The sequence below is a fragment of the Microsporum canis genome, genomic scaffold, assembly GCF_000151145.1.
Source record: "Microsporum canis CBS 113480 supercont1.2 genomic scaffold, whole genome shotgun sequence".
Lineage (NCBI taxonomy): Eukaryota > Fungi > Ascomycota > Eurotiomycetes > Onygenales > Arthrodermataceae > Microsporum > Microsporum canis.
The window spans coordinates 3,102,959-3,124,786 of NW_003299168.1; the positions used below are offsets into that span (position 1 = coordinate 3,102,959).

At 46.8% G+C, this 21,828-nt stretch overlaps 10 protein-coding genes across 10 annotated transcripts; 5 read left to right on the top strand and 5 right to left on the bottom strand.

Moving 5' to 3' along the window:
* Positions 1 to 299: 299 nt before the first annotated feature.
* Positions 300 to 3,581, top strand: MCYG_02616 (conserved hypothetical protein; the record flags this gene model as incomplete). Its single annotated transcript, XM_002849636.1, has 1 exon — positions 300 to 3,581. One exon carries the CDS (start codon positions 300 to 302, stop codon positions 3,579 to 3,581), a length of 3,282 nt encoding a protein of 1,093 aa, XP_002849682.1.
* A 959-nt stretch (positions 3,582 to 4,540) lies between these two features.
* On the top strand, positions 4,541 to 5,188 carry MCYG_02617 (uncharacterized protein; the record flags this gene model as incomplete). The annotated part of the gene is made up of 1 exon (XM_002849637.1): positions 4,541 to 5,188. One exon carries the CDS (start codon positions 4,541 to 4,543, stop codon positions 5,186 to 5,188), a length of 648 nt encoding a protein of 215 aa, XP_002849683.1.
* A 389-nt stretch (positions 5,189 to 5,577) lies between these two features.
* On the bottom strand, positions 5,578 to 6,276 carry MCYG_02618 (uncharacterized protein; the record flags this gene model as incomplete). The annotated part of the gene is made up of 1 exon (XM_002849638.1): positions 5,578 to 6,276. One exon carries the CDS (start codon positions 6,274 to 6,276, stop codon positions 5,578 to 5,580), a length of 699 nt encoding a protein of 232 aa, XP_002849684.1.
* A 1,063-nt stretch (positions 6,277 to 7,339) lies between these two features.
* MCYG_02619 (conserved hypothetical protein) lies at positions 7,340 to 8,785 on the bottom strand (the record flags this gene model as incomplete). The annotated part of the gene is made up of 4 exons (XM_002849639.1): positions 7,340 to 7,394; positions 7,649 to 7,782; positions 7,837 to 8,458; positions 8,517 to 8,785. The coding sequence occupies 4 exons, from the start codon at positions 8,783 to 8,785 to the stop codon at positions 7,340 to 7,342; spliced, it is 1,080 nt and encodes a 359-aa protein (XP_002849685.1).
* Positions 8,786 to 9,089: 304 nt separating this feature from the next.
* On the top strand, positions 9,090 to 10,046 carry MCYG_02620 (2-hydroxychromene-2-carboxylate isomerase; the record flags this gene model as incomplete). Its single annotated transcript, XM_002849640.1, has 5 exons — positions 9,090 to 9,167; positions 9,239 to 9,338; positions 9,406 to 9,509; positions 9,593 to 9,772; positions 9,843 to 10,046. The coding sequence occupies 5 exons, from the start codon at positions 9,090 to 9,092 to the stop codon at positions 10,044 to 10,046; spliced, it is 666 nt and encodes a 221-aa protein (XP_002849686.1).
* A 567-nt stretch (positions 10,047 to 10,613) lies between these two features.
* MCYG_02621 (conserved hypothetical protein) lies at positions 10,614 to 12,160 on the bottom strand (the record flags this gene model as incomplete). Its single annotated transcript, XM_002849641.1, has 2 exons — positions 10,614 to 10,919; positions 10,976 to 12,160. 2 exons carry the CDS (start codon positions 12,143 to 12,145, stop codon positions 10,614 to 10,616), a joined length of 1,476 nt encoding a protein of 491 aa, XP_002849687.1.
* A 111-nt stretch (positions 12,161 to 12,271) lies between these two features.
* MCYG_02622 (conserved hypothetical protein) lies at positions 12,272 to 13,835 on the top strand (the record flags this gene model as incomplete). Its single annotated transcript, XM_002849642.1, has 3 exons — positions 12,272 to 12,322; positions 12,554 to 13,110; positions 13,199 to 13,835. 3 exons carry the CDS (start codon positions 12,272 to 12,274, stop codon positions 13,833 to 13,835), a joined length of 1,245 nt encoding a protein of 414 aa, XP_002849688.1.
* A 1,506-nt stretch (positions 13,836 to 15,341) lies between these two features.
* MCYG_02623 (ornithine decarboxylase) lies at positions 15,342 to 16,809 on the top strand (the record flags this gene model as incomplete). Its single annotated transcript, XM_002849643.1, has 2 exons — positions 15,342 to 15,633; positions 15,728 to 16,809. The coding sequence occupies 2 exons, from the start codon at positions 15,342 to 15,344 to the stop codon at positions 16,807 to 16,809; spliced, it is 1,374 nt and encodes a 457-aa protein (XP_002849689.1).
* A 406-nt stretch (positions 16,810 to 17,215) lies between these two features.
* Positions 17,216 to 18,364, bottom strand: MCYG_02624 (CobW domain-containing protein; the record flags this gene model as incomplete). Its single annotated transcript, XM_002849644.1, has 2 exons — positions 17,216 to 17,846; positions 17,868 to 18,364. The coding sequence occupies 2 exons, from the start codon at positions 18,362 to 18,364 to the stop codon at positions 17,216 to 17,218; spliced, it is 1,128 nt and encodes a 375-aa protein (XP_002849690.1).
* Positions 18,365 to 18,760: 396 nt separating this feature from the next.
* Positions 18,761 to 19,302, bottom strand: MCYG_02625 (conserved hypothetical protein; the record flags this gene model as incomplete). Its single annotated transcript, XM_002849645.1, has 2 exons — positions 18,761 to 18,829; positions 18,886 to 19,302. 2 exons carry the CDS (start codon positions 19,300 to 19,302, stop codon positions 18,761 to 18,763), a joined length of 486 nt encoding a protein of 161 aa, XP_002849691.1.
* Between the last annotated feature and the right edge of the window lie 2,526 nt (positions 19,303 to 21,828).

The window sequence follows — 21,828 nt, forward strand, 5'->3', positions numbered from 1 at the left end:
GTCTTGTTTGTTACTTAAGCTCCAAAAGGGCAATAAAAAAAGGAGTAGCTGCGGATCTTCGATCGAGTGACAACAACAGCTTCGACTGTTCGTTTTGCTTGCGTGGAGACGGCCATGGTTGTCGAATTTTCAACCAGGCTGGTTTTACAGTGGACTGCCATCTTTTGTGTGTGCTTGGGGGGGGAGTTCATTCTTTTTTGCATGACCAAGATTAAGGCTTAATCACATGCATACAGCTTTTGTTTTTATAACATTCGGCCAGGTCAGCTTCTTGGAGCTGCCATCGACTCATAATTCAGATGTCTTCTTCATCTCAAGAGTCAAGTCAAGCTCTGCCTGAGGATGCAGAGAGAGATATATCTATGGGGGATGGAATAGCTGGCCCCAGTTCTAGTAGGGACGGTCCCTTGGATCAAACTCCGTCACCAGGGGCAGATTATCTTCTTCAGAGGAGGCATAGGAAGCAAGCAAGCAGTACGTTTCGGCTGGAGTCGCCCGCAGGACCGTCGAATTCTCCTTGGAGAAGTGTTAGTCGATGGAGTAAAGAACCTGTCCGCCACCAGAGTGATGACAGCGAGCTGTTTGTTCCCAAACGCAACTCACAGCAACGTCGCCAGCTTCATACGCCTAAGCCATCTATTGGAAGTTCGCCACTCTCAAATGTTGTGTCAAATGAAGAGAATGATCAGAAGGATGCGCCGTATACCCCGGGAAGCTCATCACACGCGCATCCTCGCACTTCGTCTTCAGTTGGGCTAGATACAGATCCCGCTCAGATTGTTAATCTTGCCCTGAGCCTGAGTGATTCACGGAAGAGGAGCTCTTCAATCCGTACTTCTTCCGGTGGAGCCCAGCGTCCTAGGCTGTCGTCCTCTGTGGTCCATTCTAGACCCCAAGGTATTAATTCAACCAGACAAGCGGAAATTGAAACTCCATCGCGTGGGCCACCGACACCTCAGGAGACCGTTGATCTGAGGTATGGGGCTACACATTATGGCGAGGTTCAATTTTCCGAGGCAACTCTTGCCAGGGCCGAAAAGGCTAAACAACACTTCGAATTGTTTGAGCATTACTTGCGCCTCCTACCACATCTTCCGCCCTTACCTTCTTCTGGCGACGGAAATAGGAGATTTCAAAATACCCGTGAAGATGAAATGGATGCCTCGGAAGGCAGGAAATACAACCCCTTGCAGTATCTACGCAATAGGAAAGTTAGGTTCAGGGAAAGACAAGTAATCAATTCAGAAGCGGCAGGATGGGGAGACGTTCAGAAAGTCACAGAATGGGTCAATTCTATTACAGAAATGCCAAGCTTACGTCTTCGACAGCCTAACGACTATATTAATCTGCCTCCTTTCAACCCGAATGCGGCTAGGGCTGATACAGAAGATAAGCCTGACAAAAATTTGACGCCTACACGGTCAGGGGACATTGTAAGGCGCCGTCCACGAATGGATTGGAATACAACACCATTAGATCTCTTGGCGGATGTCGTATGGTATGAGCAGGATGATAATAAAACCAAAGTTGAGGATCGCAATGGGAAAAGGCTGTTTCCTCATGGCATCAAAGTTAGATCAGAACCCGATACCTCAGCAAAACAACTGGGTTCCCTTGACTCAACTAAGGAAACAAATGAAAACGCCGAATTTGAGCAAAGTATAGAGGATATTAAACCTCTACCAACGTTCACTTCGGCTGGTGGCCGAGGCCAGCAAAATGTTGAAAGGGGACGCCTACGAGACCGGTTCGCGCAGTCAATTAACTTGACACCAAGCCATAGCAAGCTCAGGAAACAAAGCAGATCTCCAGTTAAAAAGCGGCCTCGAAGCTCCTCTGATTTGTCGCGTCATTCATACGGTAGCAACCAGGGTGGAAATTTGGCGGAGCGATACTCTATATCAGATGCAAAAAACAGAGAACCCAACGACAACGACAAACAAACGAGCTCAAGTAACGGTGCCTCAAATAATCCAAGGCCGGTTACGCCAAATCAAATGGCTTTTGGCTCTGAAAATACACCTGGAACTCATACAAGGCAGCCATATACACCCAAAAACATGCCTATACCACCCCTAGATACTGAATTAAACCCTTACATGTCACCACGTCCTGGATATGCTGCATCCACTTCCTCCATGGCTAGTGATAGTGGGATACCTGGCTCGAGAGGAACGCCAATTCATGACGACAATAGTCCTTTCCATACGTCTGCACAAAGAGGGCTTTTCCCAAACATGGGAATAAACCTATCTCCGCTACGTGGCCGCTCTACGTCTCCAGGCCGCCGACATCCATTTTACCTAGGTCACTCGAGGAAATCTAGTAGGCAAAAACAAGGGCAATCCTTAGATCCCTTAGACTCTTCCGCTGACCTTGGTGCTCCCCTCTCTCACCGCCATACGACTTCCAACCTTTCCCCTCCAGGTTCTCCTTTCACCCCCGAAGACCAAAAGACTTCGAGTTTCCGAAGATCGGATAGTTCACCCGCCAAAAATACTAGGAATGGCGGCCAACAGGAATGGAAGAGAATTCTCAAGGGAGGTCGGATTGCCGAGCTAGTAGGGAGTGAAGTGTCGAGGGTTGGTGACTTAATACGGAAGAGAGAGCACCAAAGTCATTCAAGACAATCATCTACCTCTAGTTTATCCGAATATATTGATGCAGAAACGGTCCCAGGCGATCCAAAGCTGTCTATGGAAGATGGTTTATTCGGCGATGCAGCACAAAGAGTGAACACGTATGATTTTGCAGCACAGCGAGTACCGCCTCCGGCTGTCACGTCAACTTCACGGAGAGGAGCCTTGAATAATAGAAATGATCCAATCGAGGATGAACCGCTTTCTCGTAACCCCGACGCCAAAAAGGACAAGCCTCTGCATGGCCCCTTGGCCACCTGGGACTCATCCACGCAAACCAGGCTTGACAATATTACGCGCAAGTGGGCCCTCTCTACTCGAAATATTCCTCACTCAGGTCGTATCGGCAAACGAGACATTTCCCGCGTTCGTACTCATCTTTTGTCATCAGGTATCAAAGCCGTCGAAATATGTCGTTATGCCGAGAAACCCCCTGAGTCCTGTGTTGATTCTTGGCTGAATGCACCAGTTACATATAACAGTATTGCGCCGTATATTGCAAGTTCAGAGGCATCCGCTCTCGCCAGTAGGAAATCAATTTCTGCGTTCAATGAGCGTACATCCGCGTACAATCTTCTAATCAGAGAATTTGTGGACTCGAAGGCCCCACCACTGAAAAGTGAAATCCGGCGCCTCGAACGGCTGGTTTCTTCCACGCTTACGCCTCGCATTCGAGAGCTAACAACCCAAGCTGAAACACTGACCAGTGACCTAGGAACAGCAAGTACCTTGCCCGTCAAAAAGCTTGAGAATATATTAAATAAAGGCTTGAGAAAGCGCAATCGACGAATCCGCTCCATCATCAAGCTGCTTTCTGCAGTTTTTGAGTGGTTGCTTATGGGCCTTTTCTGGGTTTTATGGATAAGTGTCATGATCTGGAAAATTATCCGCCTTATTGGGCTCAGTACATTTAGATGTATCCGCTGGGTTCTCTGGCTTTAAATTGTCTTTAATTTGACTGTCCAAACGGTATACGAATGACACTCACATTCACATGTCTGGGGACTATCTTTCCAACCTATGTATGTATATCCCTCTTAACTTGGCATTTTATTCTTTAAAGCTGGAATGCCTTTTGTATATCTTCTTTTTAGCAATGCAGTGATACCCTCCTTCACAACATGCCCCTTGTTGTCTCACTATTCCTGTGTTTTGGAGCATGTTTATGTGACTTAACACCTACTTATTCTAAGTGATATGGAAAAGATGTTAATCTGTTTATAGTTAATTATACAAATATACCCCCTGAATTGAATTATATTCCGCAATAGTTTACTCTATAGCAAAAAAGAGGATAGCTTTTATACTCTGTGAATGTCCGACATCACGGCTATCTCCCTTCTTTATAATACAGTCTTGTTTCTTTATTCACATTTATAGAATTGCATACACTCTCCAGGCTAGTTTTGGCGGAAATACCCTCCTGATTTTATAGAATGATGTGGATGGTCGCAATCTCGCAGAAAGTACTTACAGTGATGATCCAATATATTCTATAGCTCTCCATGAGTTCACCGCAGTTCACCGCAATAGTTGTCCTAAATCACTTGAGCCTCTTTTCTAGCTATTGCTCTCTATATAAAATCTACTCCTTTTCCCCGCCTTTTTGATGCTTACCTTTCTATATTTACCCACTATCCCCATTTTACCTTACATATTGAGATATCAGTTTCCCCCTTTGTGCTTAACAAATACCCTCCCTTGACAGTTGGGCACCAAAGAGAGCTCAAAGCAACCACCTAAGAGCCAAGCTGATAATCAATAGACCCTCGTCTACCTTGAAAGGGAGCAAGTTGTTGACCCCCTGAGTCAAAATTCCTCTTTCGATACCCTATTGTGCCAACATATCTTCGATGCGTGGAGTAAGCCCAGCCAGTTCTGTCCGTAGCAGCAGACATGCTATGCCTTGTACTGTGAGCCCTATCAGTTCCGTACGGGCTCAAAACATCTTGAATGCGGGACAAGCATATAATTTTCAAAACGCAGAGAGTGGCTCGACGGTCCAATATGGAACCCAAACACGAGATTCTGGTGTCGTTCAAGTTGACCAAGTCTCGTATCGGTATGACATGGACTCCCGAGAGAGACTAAAGGTCCGAAATATGCTCGACAGGCAGAAGGCGTCTGGGAAATCCAATGTTGAGATTGGAAAATATATTGTCGAGACATATTACAATAGGGACCAAGGGCTAGGGGGACTTGTGACTAAATTGGTAACAAATGGACGCACGTATGTTACAATCACTGCTGTTGTTATGAAGGCTGTCGGCTCAAATCCGCCGGTACAGCAGGGATGGGGGCCAGGCTCAGCTTATGCTGCTCCAAAGCCCAATCCTCTCCCACCCTTGAGGAATGGCGAGCCAGGCGGTCATATCTTTTCGAAATATGAGACCAGTGGCCGATTTAATGCACCCTCGAGAGGCTCAGCTAACCAAAAGTACATCTTTGAAGATGACGAAGATCCGCCTATCTTACGCCCTACAACGCTCAAGCGTATCCGGCGTGGCTATTTTGATCCTACTCTTGATAATCCAAAGCACCGGAAATAAATAGTACCGTAGGGGCGGTGCCACCTAGTTGGGAGATACTTATACACCGGGTCAATTAATAGTGAGGAAACTAAATTAAGAGGACTATAGCTTTAGATGTATCAAAGCCATTGCCTAGACTCTTAGACAAGCTACGTCAAGAACTGCCCTACTATGGATTAATATTCATTGCTGTCTTCACGTTTATATGGAATATTAACTATAAAGGGTGGTCATTATACTAGGAAAAACAACTATATGTAACCCTGATTGTATTCTAGTAATGCTAGCAAGTAAACATGGAACAATACACCAACACCCAAGGTTGCCCACGCCAAATCAAAGGAACGAGGGATAAGGAAAAGCGGTCGTTCTGTACAGGTAAAGAGGAAAAGATGTATATACAGAGGCTAGGAACCCAACGAATCTTCGGCTATAGCTCTATATGGGGACCGTTTTTTAACATTCCTTCTTCGCACAGACTCCCTAAGCCGGGCTGGTAGTTTAGTAACGAAGCCGGCTAATTTAGACCATGAATTTTTAGACGGAAGGGAGCCATCGCTATCTGTGGCTGCTATACTACCGACTTCGAAGACAGTGCCATCAGGGCGTATACCGCGAGCCTGAAGACTTGGGAGGGTAACTTCGCGGTTTGTTATCGGACTAGCATCGAATGGCGGGATGGTGGAAGTGGATGGTTTGGACCTATCCCTTAGAAAAGAGATTGTCTTTCGCAGAGACCTCCCAATAGTAGCGGGCGTGTCGAGGGCCGGACAACGCCTGCGGTGATTAGGAGCATTAGGAGAAAGAGCTGGGCCTGGTAGTCTCTGTAAGCAGAATTGGCATGCGTCTTGAACTCCTGCATCTCTGTGATTAGGTGGATTTTCGAGGCTGGACTGAGAATCAAGATGATTTGGCGGGGTATCGTGGGAGGGTCGAATATTCCATACAGGCGGCCGATGGAGGTATTCCGCCTGGCGTCTTCGTTTAGTAACTGATTCGTCGAGAATGGCTGATGTTGGAGTTCCCCCCTCAGGGTCAAGAAACGTCCTTGGGCCACTGTCCGTTGGCTCTGGGCTATTAAGCCCATCTGTTTCCGTTTTATTCATCGCGTTGAAAATGCGCTTAGAGGTCAGGTTCGCCACGCATAGCCGAGAGACAGTGGGCAGCAATCAAATATGCGATGCCGTCAACCCTGAGTTTTTATTGGAGAGACACAATAATAAATTAACTCGCTTCGTGATAGTTATCGAGTGTTGGAGATGAAGACGAAATGCGTCTTTGCTCTGTTGACACGGTGGGTATAAGTAAATAAACATATCTTCGAGAAAGAAGCTGCGACAGAGCAGCGATGCCCAAGATCAGGGAAGGGCTCTTGAGCAGCATCATAAGAGAAACCACTGGTAAATGGTTGGTGATGATTGACATCGTCATAATAGGGGATATCATTTGATCACTCTTCTGTATAGCTACCGTCCACTCATCAGGCTCCGTGAGGCGCAACCTTTTCCCTCAAACTGGCTGTATTTCAGTGAAGAATCATTAAACCCATCACGCTCAGCTTCATCGGCATGATGACACTGTGATGATAGGATGATGTTCACGAATCCCTGCGTCAACGCTAAGCATTTCAATATCCAAATAATTGGCAGTGGGATAGTAAATATCCCGAAACCAACCTCATCGAATCGCTTCGCCTGTCTCCAAACCAGCTCTTCAGTGTAACAGGCCTGGCGAGCCCAACGCCATCTATCAGCCTCTATCGGCCGTCTTGATGACCTTTAGTCGCCTCCTGCAACCGTATGCGATGCTGGCGATGCCTCGGTTTCTGGGATCTCGGTGGGTCAGCCTCAAGCGCCTGATCGAGTTATCCCACAAGCTGATAACTTGAACTGAGCGCAGATCTTTATGCAAGAAAACCGTCTTTATAAATCAACCAGGAAATATTGATCCTTGCAGGAGATAGCATGTATCAATATCACTTCTATCAACTCCCAACTTCAGCTCTCTAAGCTCGTTAAGGGCGCGTTTTTACTGCTACAGTGGCTGACTAAAGGCTGGCAGCCAACCATATAACTACTACATCAGCGTAAAAACTAAAAAGCTGTGATAGTGGGATTTAATAGAGGTAAACATCTCTGAGAAGAGCTAATACTCTATTATATAGTATGTTCATGCCGCCTGATTAAGGTGTGGGTAGCCCTGTAGGGAATATCGAACCCATTTTCTGGAATACACGATAAGCCTTATATACTAACTATGGAGTATGGATGAAGATAGCCAGATATTATTTTGATAGTATACGTATTAGTTGTAGTCGCAACCTAGTTTACAGTTTCATCATCGTGGATCGTTCACAAAACACATGGCTAACACATAACCATGCACATCTCAAATAACATAATCCCGTTGCATCGATGTTAAGGCTTTTTCTTGTATGCTGCAACAGCCTCCGTACAGCGGAATATTGCCAGTTCATACCTTGCCTGCGATAGTGCATCTCTAAAGGTATTCCAATTGAACCCCAAAGTAGGCCTTGCGAATTTCTCGTACTCAGGAACAAAATCAGCTAAATTCAGCGTTAGTGGCGTGTCAGAGTGCCCTGGCCCATAAAACTGCTACAACAGAGTTAAAACATATTCATCACACCAGGGAGTTGGGTTACATACAATTCGCTTGCCCTGAAGAGCAGGTTTTCCAGTCTCCTTGTCTTTTGTCCAGGCTTCCACAAATGCTGTGGTTGGTGCAACCCAGCGGATGCCGCAAATCATTAAAGGACTATACGGATTGGTAGGGTCTTCTAGAGATACATCTCTGTTTCTCAGACCTCCACGTAAGGGCTTTAATTCTGGCATATTAAGCATGCCTTGCGTTGCAAGAGGATTTTTATAGGTAGGCACTTCGTTGACTTTAACCAAAATTGCCATCTTTAGCTCTGGTATACGATTTAGCCAATTTGAGAGAGAGGAGGCGAGTGACTCATACGATTCCGTGAATCCAACCTCCAGTACCAAAACAGGCTGGTTGTTTCCGGAGTTGCGTTTGCTCCTATATGAGACCAGAAGATCTGGTGCGAGGATTGATATTTCATTTTCATCTCCTGTCCGGAACACTCTATCTTGATATAGAGAGTACTGGAAGATGCCCCGCTTTCCCTGGGACCCGGTATGGAGTGATATTTCTTCAAAGGTGGATGCTATTATGGCGTCGTGTAGGGGTGATGCACGATACTTTACTACAGTGGTAGAGATTGAAAAATCAAAGGTAACAATCGCTTTTTTTCTCATATAGCTGCTCGTTTAAGTTAGTTTTATGGACTTAAACAAGGTAAAGCGAAACATGCCTGTACTTTGAAGTATTAAATGCTTTCTCCAGCGTGGAGTAAGTTGAAAATGGACCTTTGAGTCGTATCACCTCTTCTGGAAAGTCGTCAGGATAGTAACCAGAAAATAGTTGCTTGAGTTGCGAATGACTGAGACGGTGCCTATCATCTTCATGTTTATCGACCAGAGCAGTACCGAGTCTCCTCGCCTGTAGATTTAACAGTGGCCTAAAAGGGTTGAAATCCCGGGGTCGTTTGCATAACACCGTTCTCGTTATTGAACAAGATGTGAGCATGATAACTCGAGAACATCGATTGTGGCTGTGGGGTTTTTGGTGGAGAACTCGACAGGGGATGTTTTACCAGTGAATTTGCCAAAGGAACAAGCTCTTGCTGTCCAATCAGAACCAATGAAAATCAACCTCGGCATCTCGGGAGTGATAAAAGGATAAACTATAATCCGAGAGAGTTGAGCCGGCCCCGACCTGTCTATTTGCACCCTTGAAGTTCCACCGTACGTACATATATATATCTACAGCTCGGGGTGAGTAAACGTTTGGATAAGGTGCACCTCTCGACCCCAGCTTACCTACGGACAAGATGGCTGCTGGCCCCAGAATCACTCTCTACGTTGACATCGTCAGCCCGTTTGCCTACATAGCATACCATGTGCTACGGGTAAGTAGAAGATTGGTCTAAATGCCATGATTCTACAATGCAGATTAATCTAATATGCATTAATGCAACAGAACTCCCCTGTTTTTGCGAAATGCACAGTGACATATGTCCCTGTATTCCTTGGTGGAATCATGCACGCTACGGGAAACAGCCCTCCAATCCGTATCAAGAGTTAGTCGTTGACCAACTCATTCCACCTTGTCTTACCGTTTTGTCTAATGTTATATAAATCCCGCAGACAAGGATAAATGGATCAATAAAGAGCGCATGCGCTGGGCAAAGGTATTGGAAGTCCCCATTTCAAAGGCTACGCCAGAGGGATTTCCAGTCAATACCCTAGCTGTAAGTTAATCTCCAGCCGTGAGGAGCTGGCTTTTCTTTTCTTTTCTTTATATTGCTATCATTATTAATTTATCTACTTGCAGGTCCAGCGTGCTCTATGTGCCATTGCGGAGGATCGACCTGAAAAATTAACCGCCTCCCTTGATGCATTATACCATGCCCTATGGGTCAAGGCGGACTCAGCTGTTGGTAAACCCGAGGGCTTCCTGCCTGTGCTGGAGAGTGTGATCGGAAAGGAAGCCGTTGTCAAAGTGGCGGAGAAGGTATGCATCTTCAGGGAGAGCACACAGTATGTGTAATTGGACTTCTATTCTGACTGAAGAGAACAAACAGGCAACTACTGCCGAAATTAAAAAGGCTCTCATCTCAAACACGGATCGGGCCGTGGAATCCGGGGCATTCGGCTTGCCGTGGATTGAATGTACGAACGCGAAAGATGAGACGGAGTCCTTCTTCGGCGTTGATCATTTTGGAATGGTCATGGCCTTCTTGGGTCTGGAAGGCACCCTCACCAAGGGCTTTAAGTCTTTGTTGTAGATAGCTCCTCGATCACGCATCTCTCCCTGCGTGTTTATATCTTTGTTTCGACTATATCGCTGGTTATTTGAATTTCACCTGGATTGTCTTGTATATAAATCCAAGGACTATATTTTACGACGGCAAAGTATCAACTAATAGAATATGATAAACCAACTTAAAGACAAATTAAGCAAAGTATGAGAAGAGCTGCTTTCTAGGCTGAGTTCCAAAATCATCCTTACAAAGATTGGTATAGAGAGCCTCGCGAAACACAGTGCTGAAGCGGAGACACATATTAAGTAGGTAAAGATCATACTTGCGTGTCAGTATTATCCCATTAAAAACCATAAGGAATAGGTTGAAGGTGACAGATCATTTGTATATGACAATATATGGCAAAATATATACCACACACATATATGCGCTGGCCATTGCCAGTTCTCGTGTTGATAATCGAACAATCCAACAGAACTTTGGAAACCTCAGATTTCCTAATCGCTGAAATGGCCACCTGGGCGTGAGTCAAAAAATAATCTACAGGACGAAGGCAAGAGGTTGGGCAAGGAATGTAAGAGTAAAAGATATTCATAACTCGTTGTTAGTCGGGTCGGCATTAAGTTGTATTGAGTGGTTGGGTTCAGGGTCATTTGTGTTAGTGACATTTATATCACGTTTTGGAACCTCTGGTTGTGATGTTGTCAGGGGTATATGAGGGTCAGAGCTGTTGAGTTGTAGGATAGGATTCGCATAGTTATTATCTGGGTTCGGAGAGTTGATAGGTGTAAATGACACATGGTCGGATTGTGATGGTGAAATGTATGAGTTGTCTGAAGGCTGTTTAGAAAGATCGTGTCTTTCGTTAAGAGTTTCGCCCGGAATTTCTGCAGAGGGCTACACATTATAATTAGTAGAGGTTGCTTCAGTTAGGTATACGATAGGGTGTCTACCTCAGCTCCAGGATCGGCTAACTTCAACCCCTTCTGCCTAGCGAGATCTTGCGCGGCGAGACGTTTTCTCTCTATCGCCTTCTCTTCTTCCAATCGTGCTGCTTCTTCCTCTCTCTTTAAGTCAGCTAACGCGGCCCCGTCCGTTGCCGGCTCAACTAAAATACTGGTGTCTAATTCGGAAGTCGAACGTGACGACTTGGACATAGTACGACGCCGTTTCAAATCTCTGTCTCTCTTCCTTCGCTTGCCTTTTGTCTTCTTGCTTGTGTTTGAGGCTCTGGATGAAGGAGTTTCCTTAATTGAACCGGAAACCGAACGTGGGGCAGAGAAAACGGAGTCATCACCGCCTATACTGCCTCCACGACGGCCAAGTGCCATAATATTGAACTCATCATCTAGCGGAACGGCATCTTCCTCTTCATCACTGTGTATTAGGTCCCCGCGGGAGCTGAGAGAGTTGCTAGTTGCATTAGACGATTGAGTGCCACGCCGTTTTCTCGGGTGGGTTTCTGGCTTGTAATGTTGACTGTTGTCCTTGTTACTACCGCTAGCATGGTCACTTTCGTCGCTGGCTTCGAGTAATGGTGCGTGCTCTGGGGCGTCACGCTTCAGACCTCCGGGATTATCTTGCAGATTAGCAGCAGAGGGGCGATAGCGAATGCCTCTTGCGCCTATCCTCCATGGAAACCGCTCGAGGAAGCCAAGGATGGACGAGCTGGGAATAACAGTTGGGTCTTGCCGTTCGTCACTAGGTAGGGCCGAACTCCGCCGCCGTGCGCCGTAACTCATGCGTCTATTCATGCGCGGCTGGTCACTAGACGTGCGCGATGAGCTGCTCCCAGCCAGAAGCCTGTCAAGTTCACCATTTCGCCAACTTAGCAGTCCCTCTTCGCGCGCATCCTCATCGTAGTCCCAATCGTCATAGAACCCAAAAGTAAACTCTGCCCGGCCATTAGATCGTTCCCGTCTCCGTCGACGAAGCTGGTCATCTCGGCTAGGGAAGCAGGGAGCGGTACAGGAAGTAAAGCACTCTTGTACGCTTAAGAAACACGGCTCGATGTAGTTATGGGCAAAGGCATATATCCCTTCCTGCGCGGACTCATTGGCGGACTCGAGATTCTGAGAGATCTGGTTGATAGTCTGGCGAATACGTGGGTCTCCGGGGCGCATGATGGACGAATATAAAGAAATATATATAGCAAGAGAAACTTGATCCCTTAATTATCTCGTCTTTTGATATGTCTGGCGGTAGATGATGCGTTTAGCTGCCAGGTTAGTTCGCCTTATACTGTGAGCATGTCAGGCGTTGTCCTATCCCTTCGAGGCGCCTGTATCGAACATTCCGAGGTAGAGAATCATCTAAATCATTTCGGTGCGATACACATCGCATAGCAAACTTGAAATCGTAGGCTGGATAATAATATTGATATTGATATTAACTGACATTAACGCAAAGATGTTAATACAAGTCCGTTGGGGGGGTCCGCCAGCCTCGATTACATAAGCAGATCCTACTTTGTTTTCTTGTTTCGAAAAGTCGAACTTCAACTTTGTCAACATGAGAAGAAAGGAAGAAAGATGCCGCATTACGTGCGGTTTCTGAAGCTGCCAAAGATAGAGAGAGCCAGCAGTGGATTGGGCAGCATCAAGACGCTTGTTACGCTTACAACCGACTTAGGAGACTCGTTTCTCGCCGAGGAAGTAGAGCTTACGGCTTCTGTCCATGTTGACAACTACGATGACAGCTTTAAGTGCATTAAACAGAAGAAATTCTCCTGGCCGGCCGGAGCCCGTGAAGTGTCCGTATCTATTGACGGTATTCGGCTTGATCTGCGGCAGCATGCTATCCAGTTGCGTATCGGGCCAGCAGACCACCATGTTGGACCAGATGATGACTTTGCTGTCTTGTCGGCCATCCCTCAACTGATATCGGCATGGAGTCCGTCGTTCGGTGGTTCGGGGCCTTTACAGGCTGACAAGCTGGTTCTCAGACGGCTGAAGGCTCGGTGTCCTGCAGAGGTGCGAATATGGGAAGAGACTGGCAATAACCTCGCAAGACATATCTGGTACGTAGGGTACAACGCAGGATATACCAAAATGATGACCATGATGATCACTGGTGATTCTAGCTATCAGTAGGATTCTAATATTCCATTATGAACTATCAGTCTCTGTTGCTTCTGTATCTCTACATATATTTGATGTCTTGTCTAACTGGTGCAGGGATGCTTCGCTCGCATGGCTGATGCTCTTCCAGGAGGCACTCACTCCGGTTGAAGATGACCTAGCTATGTGTCCATTTTTCACGTTCAAGAACTTGCTTCGACGGAAGAACGGCAAGTCGCATTTCAATGTAATTGAGCTGGGAGCCGGATGTGGTATTGTCGGAATTGCCCTCGCTCAATTCTTGACAGAATGCTCGGTCCTCCTAACAGACCTAGAAGAGGTACGCGAGATCGTTAGTCGTAACATCAGCATGTCTAAACCCGCGGCAGGCTCCACGCTTGACTTCCAAGTCCTCGACTGGAACGACAGCATTCCTGGCAGCATCTCGGGACGGCAGTATGACATTGTTGTTGTATCCGACTGTACGTACAATTCGGACAGCCTGCCTGCTCTGGTCGACACAATGGCTGCGTTGGTCGATTGGTCCCCACAGGCCATCATCATCGTAGCGCTCAAAAGACGGCATGAGAGTGAAGCTGTTTTCTTCGAGCTCATGCGGTGTGCAAGTCTAGATCTGTGCGACAAGGCTCGCATCCGGCTACCTAGTGTCTACTCAGACGGCGAGACGGAAAGGGTAGATATCGAAATATACTGTTTTCGGTTATCTTCCACCTCTCTACGAAATGTGCGATAAATGCAACCCAGACTACCAGATCGTCCCCGAAAAGAATATATTGTACACCATGCAAGAACCAGCTTTAGACATCTCTCACGGGAACTGACGCCATCAAACAAATCCACCTCTAATATGGAATACGTACATACTCGTCGATCTCGGGATCGTCAACTGGTAACCACTATAGCATCGCTGATATCGGACACACCTCTGCTCTCGCTTTCGCTGCTCTTCCGAGCATTCGTTCTACTGTCTATGAAGAGCTTCCTTTTTTAAGGGCCGCGCAGCCGGCCGTCAGATGACAACACACAATGCCCTGGATGATTTTTTGATTGAAGAATACCTGCGACCAGTTTCTCATGTGAAGCCACACTGAGCTGGAATATTACGGAGTAAGATGTCAGTCTTAACTATGGATCCGGAATCACAAGGATATCATCCGCGACGGCTCCTGGCTACGGTTTCCCCTCACGCTCACCGTCTCGCCAGCCAACATATGCCTCATACAACTTACAGCCTAGGCGAGGGTGGTGTTGTCTTTTGTTTTTTACATTACAGAGTCAGTACGGACAGATCACCCTCTCAGCCACCTCCTCCTGCAGCCAGGAAAGGAAAAAGCAACAAGCTTGCAGGCCGATGCAATGCAAGGACGAGGGTGGTCCCTCTCTATTCTTCCCTGAAACCGCTTTTTTGCTTCTTCACCTCGTCATCGTCCTTTTCACTCTCTCAGCTTCCTTCTGTGTCATCGGCCGAGCTGGTTAGCTTTGATGACTAACACACAAACTTCCCACCAACAAACACCCAAAAAAATTTTCCATTTCCAATCTTCCTCCTCCTTTTTCCTCTGCTTCTCTGCTATAAATTGCAACTTCGCTCCTCGTTGCCTGGCGGTACTCACTCTTGCTCTCACGCTTAGCTGTGCTCTTCTCTGTCTGTCCGGTTTACCACGGACAGCCTGATTCCGGCCTTTGCCTGAGAGGTGAGCTCTTCGCTGCCCCGTCACCATGACTCCTCATCGCCCAATTCATGTCGACCGAGTCCATCTTTCAGCATCGTCATCGTCATCGTTACCATCATCGTCACAGTCACAGTCACTCGGACGCGTTAGCTAACCTCCTCTCCTCCCTGGCAGGATCCGTATTCCTCTCTATCTACAACCGCCTTTGGGGACTCTCCAAAGGCATTTTGGTTTACGGTGTCCTCGCAACTTGATCCTCAAACATTGTTCTCCCTAGCCCGTTTTACTAGACTTTTCAGATCTCTCCATCTCCTGAAGGACGACTCTCCCAATTCGCCTCCGTTGCTTTTGGTAGACGTACTCTACACCCCCGCCAATTTTGAAACCCTTGAGCTGCCGCATAGGACTTCTCAACGGGTTCTTCCTCTTCCAGAGGAAGAGTCGAGGAGGCTAGGTCCAGTGAGCGAAGGCTGCGATACATTCCGACCTCCCTAACACGAGGTATTCCTACAAACTTGAATTTCTACACGTGAAAGATACCATACTATAAACGCGAATTGATGGTTATGGCACCTGCGGCTAGCGAGCTCCCAAGACTATATTTGAATGACAATTTTCATGAAAAATATAAACATGTTGGCGATTCAGATGAACATCCAGGGAAATCCCACTTGGTCGAGGCCAGAGCTGCGTCCAGGCAGCTTGTGTTTGATATCTTGAAGCAAAAGGCCGCCACTGTCGACGTCCAGACCTGCTATCCGGGAGAGGAAGATCCGTTCTACGTCGCCGATCTAGGAGAAATTTATCGCCAGCACATTCGCTGGAAGACCAATCTCCCCCGCGTCAAGCCTTTCTACGGTATGTTTTCTTTTTCTATGTTTTCTTTTCCTTTATTTTTCTTTTTTTTTTTTAGGAAAATTTCTTTTTTTGTTGTGATTCTAACTCTTCTTAGCTGTGAAATGCAACCCGAATCCTATGGTCCTCCGTCTCATGGCCGTTTTGGGTAATGGTTTCGACTGTGCATCCAAAGCTGAGATTGACCTTGCTCTCGCCGCCGGTGTTGATCCAACTCGCATCATCTATGCTCATCCGTGCAAGACCAAGTCCTACCTCCGCTATGCCTCTCAGGTTGGCGTCAAGCAGATGACGTTTGACAACACCGATGAGCTCTACAAGATCAAATCCATGTGCCCAGACGCTGAACTCTACTTGCGTATCTTGACCGATGACTCTGCCAGCTTGTGTCGTCTGAGCATGAAGTTTGGTGCCTCGCTCTCCTCGGCTCGCCCGCTCCTCGAACTAGCTCACGAACTGGGCCTTAATGTCGTCGGGGTCAGCTTCCATGTCGGCTCCGGAGCAGAGGACCCCAAGTCATTTATCAAAGCCGTTCAGGATGCTCGCTTCGTTTTTGACCGTGCGGCTGAAATCGGATTTGATCTGAAAGTTCTCGATGTCGGAGGTGGATTCTCGGATGACACCTTTGAACCATTCGCTGCTGCCCTCGGCGAGGCGTTGGATACTTACTTCCCGCCGCATATTCGAGTCATCGCCGAGCCAGGACGCTACTACGTTGCCACTGCGTTTACTCTGGCTGCCAATGTCATCGCACGTCGCGACGTTGGATCCGAGGAACAGCTTTCCGACTCTGAATCTGACTCCACGAGCCCAACCCGCGCAGCCACCCCGGCTTCAAACGGAATGTACATGATCTACCTCAACGACGGCGTGTACGGCAACTTCTCCAATATCGTCTTTGATCACCAGCACCCAGTCGCACAGATCCTCACTAAAGACGATGCCTATACCTCCGCACCGATCCAGTACTCTATCTGGGGCCCAACCTGTGACGGCATTGATGTCATTAGTGAGAGTGTCACCCTGAATGGCCTGCTTGGCGTGGGCAACTGGCTCTACTTTGAGAATATGGGCGCGTACACTCAGTGCAGTGCTACCCGCTTTAATGGGTTCACCGACCAGCATGAGGTTATCTATATCATCACCGAGCCTGGCGCGGCTGCACTTCTAGGCTACTGATAATAAAGGTGGAGGAAGTATTTAAGTGGAAACAGAGTTTGTTTATTAAAATGGTGTGAAGTTTGGTTTTTTTCTATATATTTTTTTCGGTTTTGTTATCTTTTTACAGTTGCTTTCAGGGGGTTGAAGGTATCTAGTTACAGAAAAGAACCAGGCTTTTAGAAAAGAAGAAAAAAAGGGAGGCGCTTGAATGCAATGTTATTGTTAGTTCTCTAATCTCAATAAATCTGTTTTTCTGCTGTTGAAATCATCAGGTATCAATCGTCTATCGAATGTATATTCTATCTTGAAGCTATAATAAATGATCTACCATCTCTAATTCTTCTAATGTCGTCATATCTCATCGCATCATGCAGACAAGGCCAAGGTGCATATGTATATATATGTAACGGTTCTTTTCTTCTACTCAGCCAATAACGTCAACCTGCAGAGAAGTCGTGGCAGGGGAAGAGCCCATTGCCTTCACCAATTGCCCAGCTTCGAGCTTCTTCTTCCACTTGGCAGCTTCATATCGTGCAAGGATCATGGTAAGTCGGGCGATGCTTGTTTTCGAGAACGCCGGATCTGCGGCTGTTCCCGTAACTGTGGCTTGAGACAGCGATGGAGACGGGGTGAGGGTCCATCGTCCAAAGGCCCAGTTGAGGATACAGGTTTGCACGGCTGAGTTGGTGTTGGAAGTAATGGTCTCGCCTGATGAATCGACAGGTGTATGCTGGGAGGAAAAGCGGACGATCCCCTTTATCCGGTAGATTTCATCCTTGGGCGCTGACTGTAGAAGTGTCGTGAAGGCCTCAGCATCGACGAGGAGATCGTCACCCTCTCCAGTGAGTGAGATCGATAGCACCTCGACTTCAGACTGGTGATCATGGCGGTGCTTATGGGCGTCCTTGTCGACAAGCAGCATGTCCAGCGATGAGTTTTGCCCGTTCTCTATTTCTTTCGCCAGCAAGGCCCCGTCAATCCCAAGTAGAACATCTTGGTCTACCTTGCCCTTCTCAGACTTGACCCACGCAGTCTGGACGTCCAAATCACCGACTCTGTCAAGACAGATGTCAAACCGCCGCTCCGATACAAGCTCCCATTTGTTGAACACGATCAGATCCGTGTATTTAGCCTGCAGTTTCGCCGTGTAAGACGTATCGTCGTATCCTTCCCAGTTCTCCACGTCTATGACAGCCACGACGCCATCTAGCATGAACTCGCCTTTCCGCTCGCGTGAAACTCGGTTCACCTCCATCGCAAGGGTGGCAGGGAACGCACTGCCGCTGGTCTCGATCACGATACGATCAGGCTTCACCTCTTCGCGTAACTGGACGAGCGCATCGCCCAGCTGGCCGACAAGGTTGCAGCATATACAGCCATTGAGCAGTTCTCGTACGCCCGAGATGGAGTTTGCGGCTGCGAGCTGCGAGTCGACGGCGACGTCACCGAACTCGTTCTTCAGCAGTGCAAGACGGTAGGTCGGAGGGAGCTGCGGAATCAGGTTGAGCAGTATCGTCGTCTTCCCTGAGCCTAGGAAGCCGGTTATGATGGTGATGGGGGTGGGAGGAGCCATGGCGGGGGCGGGGAGGACGAAGAACAACAGCCCAACGCTGTCTGTTTCGACGAGGGAACTTCTGTGAGATATGTATTCTATCGATGTCTGCTATCACTGTAGAGAATATAAGTCATAGTACTAGTATTGCAGTTATACAAGATACAATCCGAGTTTGATAAAGTCGATGACAGAAAAAAAAAAATGATGTTTTTAGGGCTAAGAAAAATGCCCGTATTTCTGTGATGTCACCACACATATTCTATACTTGATATTTACTATCATTTATGTCTATAAGTTGTCTCCGTATAGGCCTGTCAACCCTCTTGCTAATGGTCTCTCTGCTCTAGAAGGTCCCTGATGTGGTCACTCAGCCAGTACTTCCGCAGCACATCCGTCGACGTATTTTTCGCGCCGTCAACCCATCCCAGACACTTCCTTGCGCCACAGGAACACCGGAAGGGCTGTGACATATCCCACTCGGTGCTGGGATAGAAGAACCTGAGCTCTTCGCCCGCTAGGATCTCTCTCACGCTCCATACCTCCAATGCTCCCGAGACAGGCGCATCAGCCTGACCGTTGTGTGATTCCATGGCCAGCGTCGAGGTAACGAATTTCACGTTCGGATCACAGGAATGGTTACAGTATAGCAGGTCTGAGTTGAGCTCGATATGCTGGTCCCTGGACACCTGGACGGTCGAGTAGGCCTTGACGGCAGCCAGAGTGGTGGATGTGTTCTTGACGATCAGGCTGTTTGCAGGGATATCACGGTCTGCCACGGCCGCCAGGCAGAAGGAGGCGGCTTTCTCGTCCATGTTCGTGCCGGAGGTGAGCAGCCTGGAGGAAACTACTCGGATGGCTGATGGATGTGACGGTTGAGCCCACTGTCTCTCCGTGGAGGGCTGCATCGTCCCTGTTCCTGGTCCTTGTTGGATGGGCTGCGAGGTTATCACCGTCATGGTGAAGTAGTTATAGAGAGAGAGAGAGATCACAATTTGGGTATCAAACCGAATTGCTGGTTCCTTTTGGGACTTGGAATATCCTTCTTATAGTTTGACTACAAGTAAAATTTGTGATATCTCGTATCGTTAACGTTGGAAACGAGTTTGCTTTCTCTGATAGTTAAATAACTCAGCCGAGGCTTCCTCTGACCTGTGAAAAGAAGAGAAAGGCAGGTCACGGATATTAGTATCTTGCGATCATGAAGACAGACATTTGCGGTTGCACTCTAGTTATCATCAATTGTTACCATTGGCCGCCACTGTGTTCATCATGATAGTTACGGTAGTATTTCTGACCCCAAAAGATACACACAAACACGACAGTGACAGTTGGATTGATGAACTATCCGAAGTAGCTTCATATCCTCTTCCTCTCCATTTAAGAGGCTCCGCATATTCCCTTTCAACTGAATAGAGACAGACAAACAGCTTAATGGCACCGTCACCGTGGTTTCTCTCCTTTTCGCCAGTGAATACATATATTTTACCCCACCGCATCGAGGCCCCTCCGCGAGCAGATTATCGATAGAATTCTGTTTATTAACTCTTTGTAGGCTTAATACCCACTGACAAGGCCGATAAAACGGACCAAGGCTGTTCAATTACACATGGAGAGTGGATGTGAGTGTTGGTTAGACAGACAATGACATCAAAGTAACTGATGAGACCAACCGGGTTTCTTTCCGGATCCCAGAGCCAGTAACATACAACTATCATAGTTGCGATTTACCCCTGGACATAAAAAGCACTACTGACCATCTGTACATGTTTCTAGTGTCCCTACTTAAGAGCCGCAAACCTACATTAGGCTGAGCACATCTTCGAAGTACTTAGTGGTAATAATCTCCACTCAGTGATATTAACACACAGTCATTGTCCTTGGGCCTCAGCTATCTCAAGAATCGCATCTTCGGCCGTGAAAGCTATAAAAATCTCGTGGTTGTTAAATAATGCCACTGAGAAGGACATCAAGGCGCGCCTAATCCGGCGTGGGCCACGCGGGAGCTACCAAACCACTGGTTCGAATAACCACTTGGCAGCCTGAGGAGACAGGGTGATGGAAGTTTGCATCAGCCTTTTTGTTTCAATATTGAAGCCAACAGTATCACCAAGGTTACCCTGGTGAAGCTGCTTATGCTGCATTTCGATGGACTTGGTCTCTGTAGTAGCAAGAACGAGGGTTTCAGCCATCTGTGTGATCACCTTTGATCTCGTTGGTCTATCTCCTGTTCTAAGGGTAACTATCTGACTTTCGCATCATATTATCAACGCCAAAACTAGAGATTGGGACAAATAACCCTATGGCCATAACCAGTCTGAAATAAACTGGTGACCTTCGGAGAAAGTTTATTAAAACGACCCTCAGACTAGTCAGCAGCTTCCATCATATCAATATTAATGATAAGTTGCCTGGCACGGAGGGTATAGGTAAGCGGGGTATGTACGGGTCTGCTCATCCATAGATATGCCTTCTTCAAACTCATCCTCACTGATATAGATTATGAGAAAAAAAAGCTAGTCTGGTAGGTACCAATAAAATAATATCTTAATGATGCCGCGGTGTCCAGGAACACCAATAAGGGTGGAATATACCTGGTAATGAAGGACTTCCAGAGGGCAATATCACTGGTAAACCCGCGCTCAAGTTTGGGCTTAAGCTCAAGAACAAAATTCATACTTAAAGCTCGCCTTTCCCATATCTTCGACTCTCTACGTGAACTGTCGATTACATTTCGGTCAACACAACTATACAGCTAAATCGAGTGTCCAGCAATAATAGATTTGCTGAGTTGATTCGACCAATAACAACCAAGTTTATTGGAACCACCACCATGTTCATATTTGTCGGTTAAGGGGTCTTGTAGTTCTGTGAGATTACACTCGGATATAACTATCATTTTGTAAGATATGGGCTCTGTGTTAACCTCTAGAGCTGAGATTCATTACTATGACTATAATATATACATAGGTAATGAGGATATCATATACTTCCAACTAAAGATAACTACAAAGTGACGTACATTGTATCGCTTAGACTTATACTTTTATAAAAGTGGGCCTATTACCTAAAAACTTCGGGAAGTGGGCCTTCCTTAAGTTATATTATTGGTTGAATTTTAGATATCTTGCATTAGCGTATAGCTTGGCGAATTACTTTATTTCGGCTAGTGGATATTTGTTGTTCCGTTAGTGTCACGTGTGTCTACATCGTTCTTTTCCTTTTTCCCCTTCCCGTTTGATCTGCTTGTCTCTTATAAGGGTGCCCTATACATACATAGTAGATATAGGATTCTCACCTAATGTACTACATGGTATGTATATCGAGCCTTGGTATTTAATAAAACTATTAAACATTTAAATATTTATCTCCATGTTGTTTGAAAAAGAGAAGCGCTGGACTTACCAGGATTTTCCCACAATATATTACACAACGTGATAGATGCAACATCATCGCTCTGCTGCTGATGCTAGTTTCATCTAGTA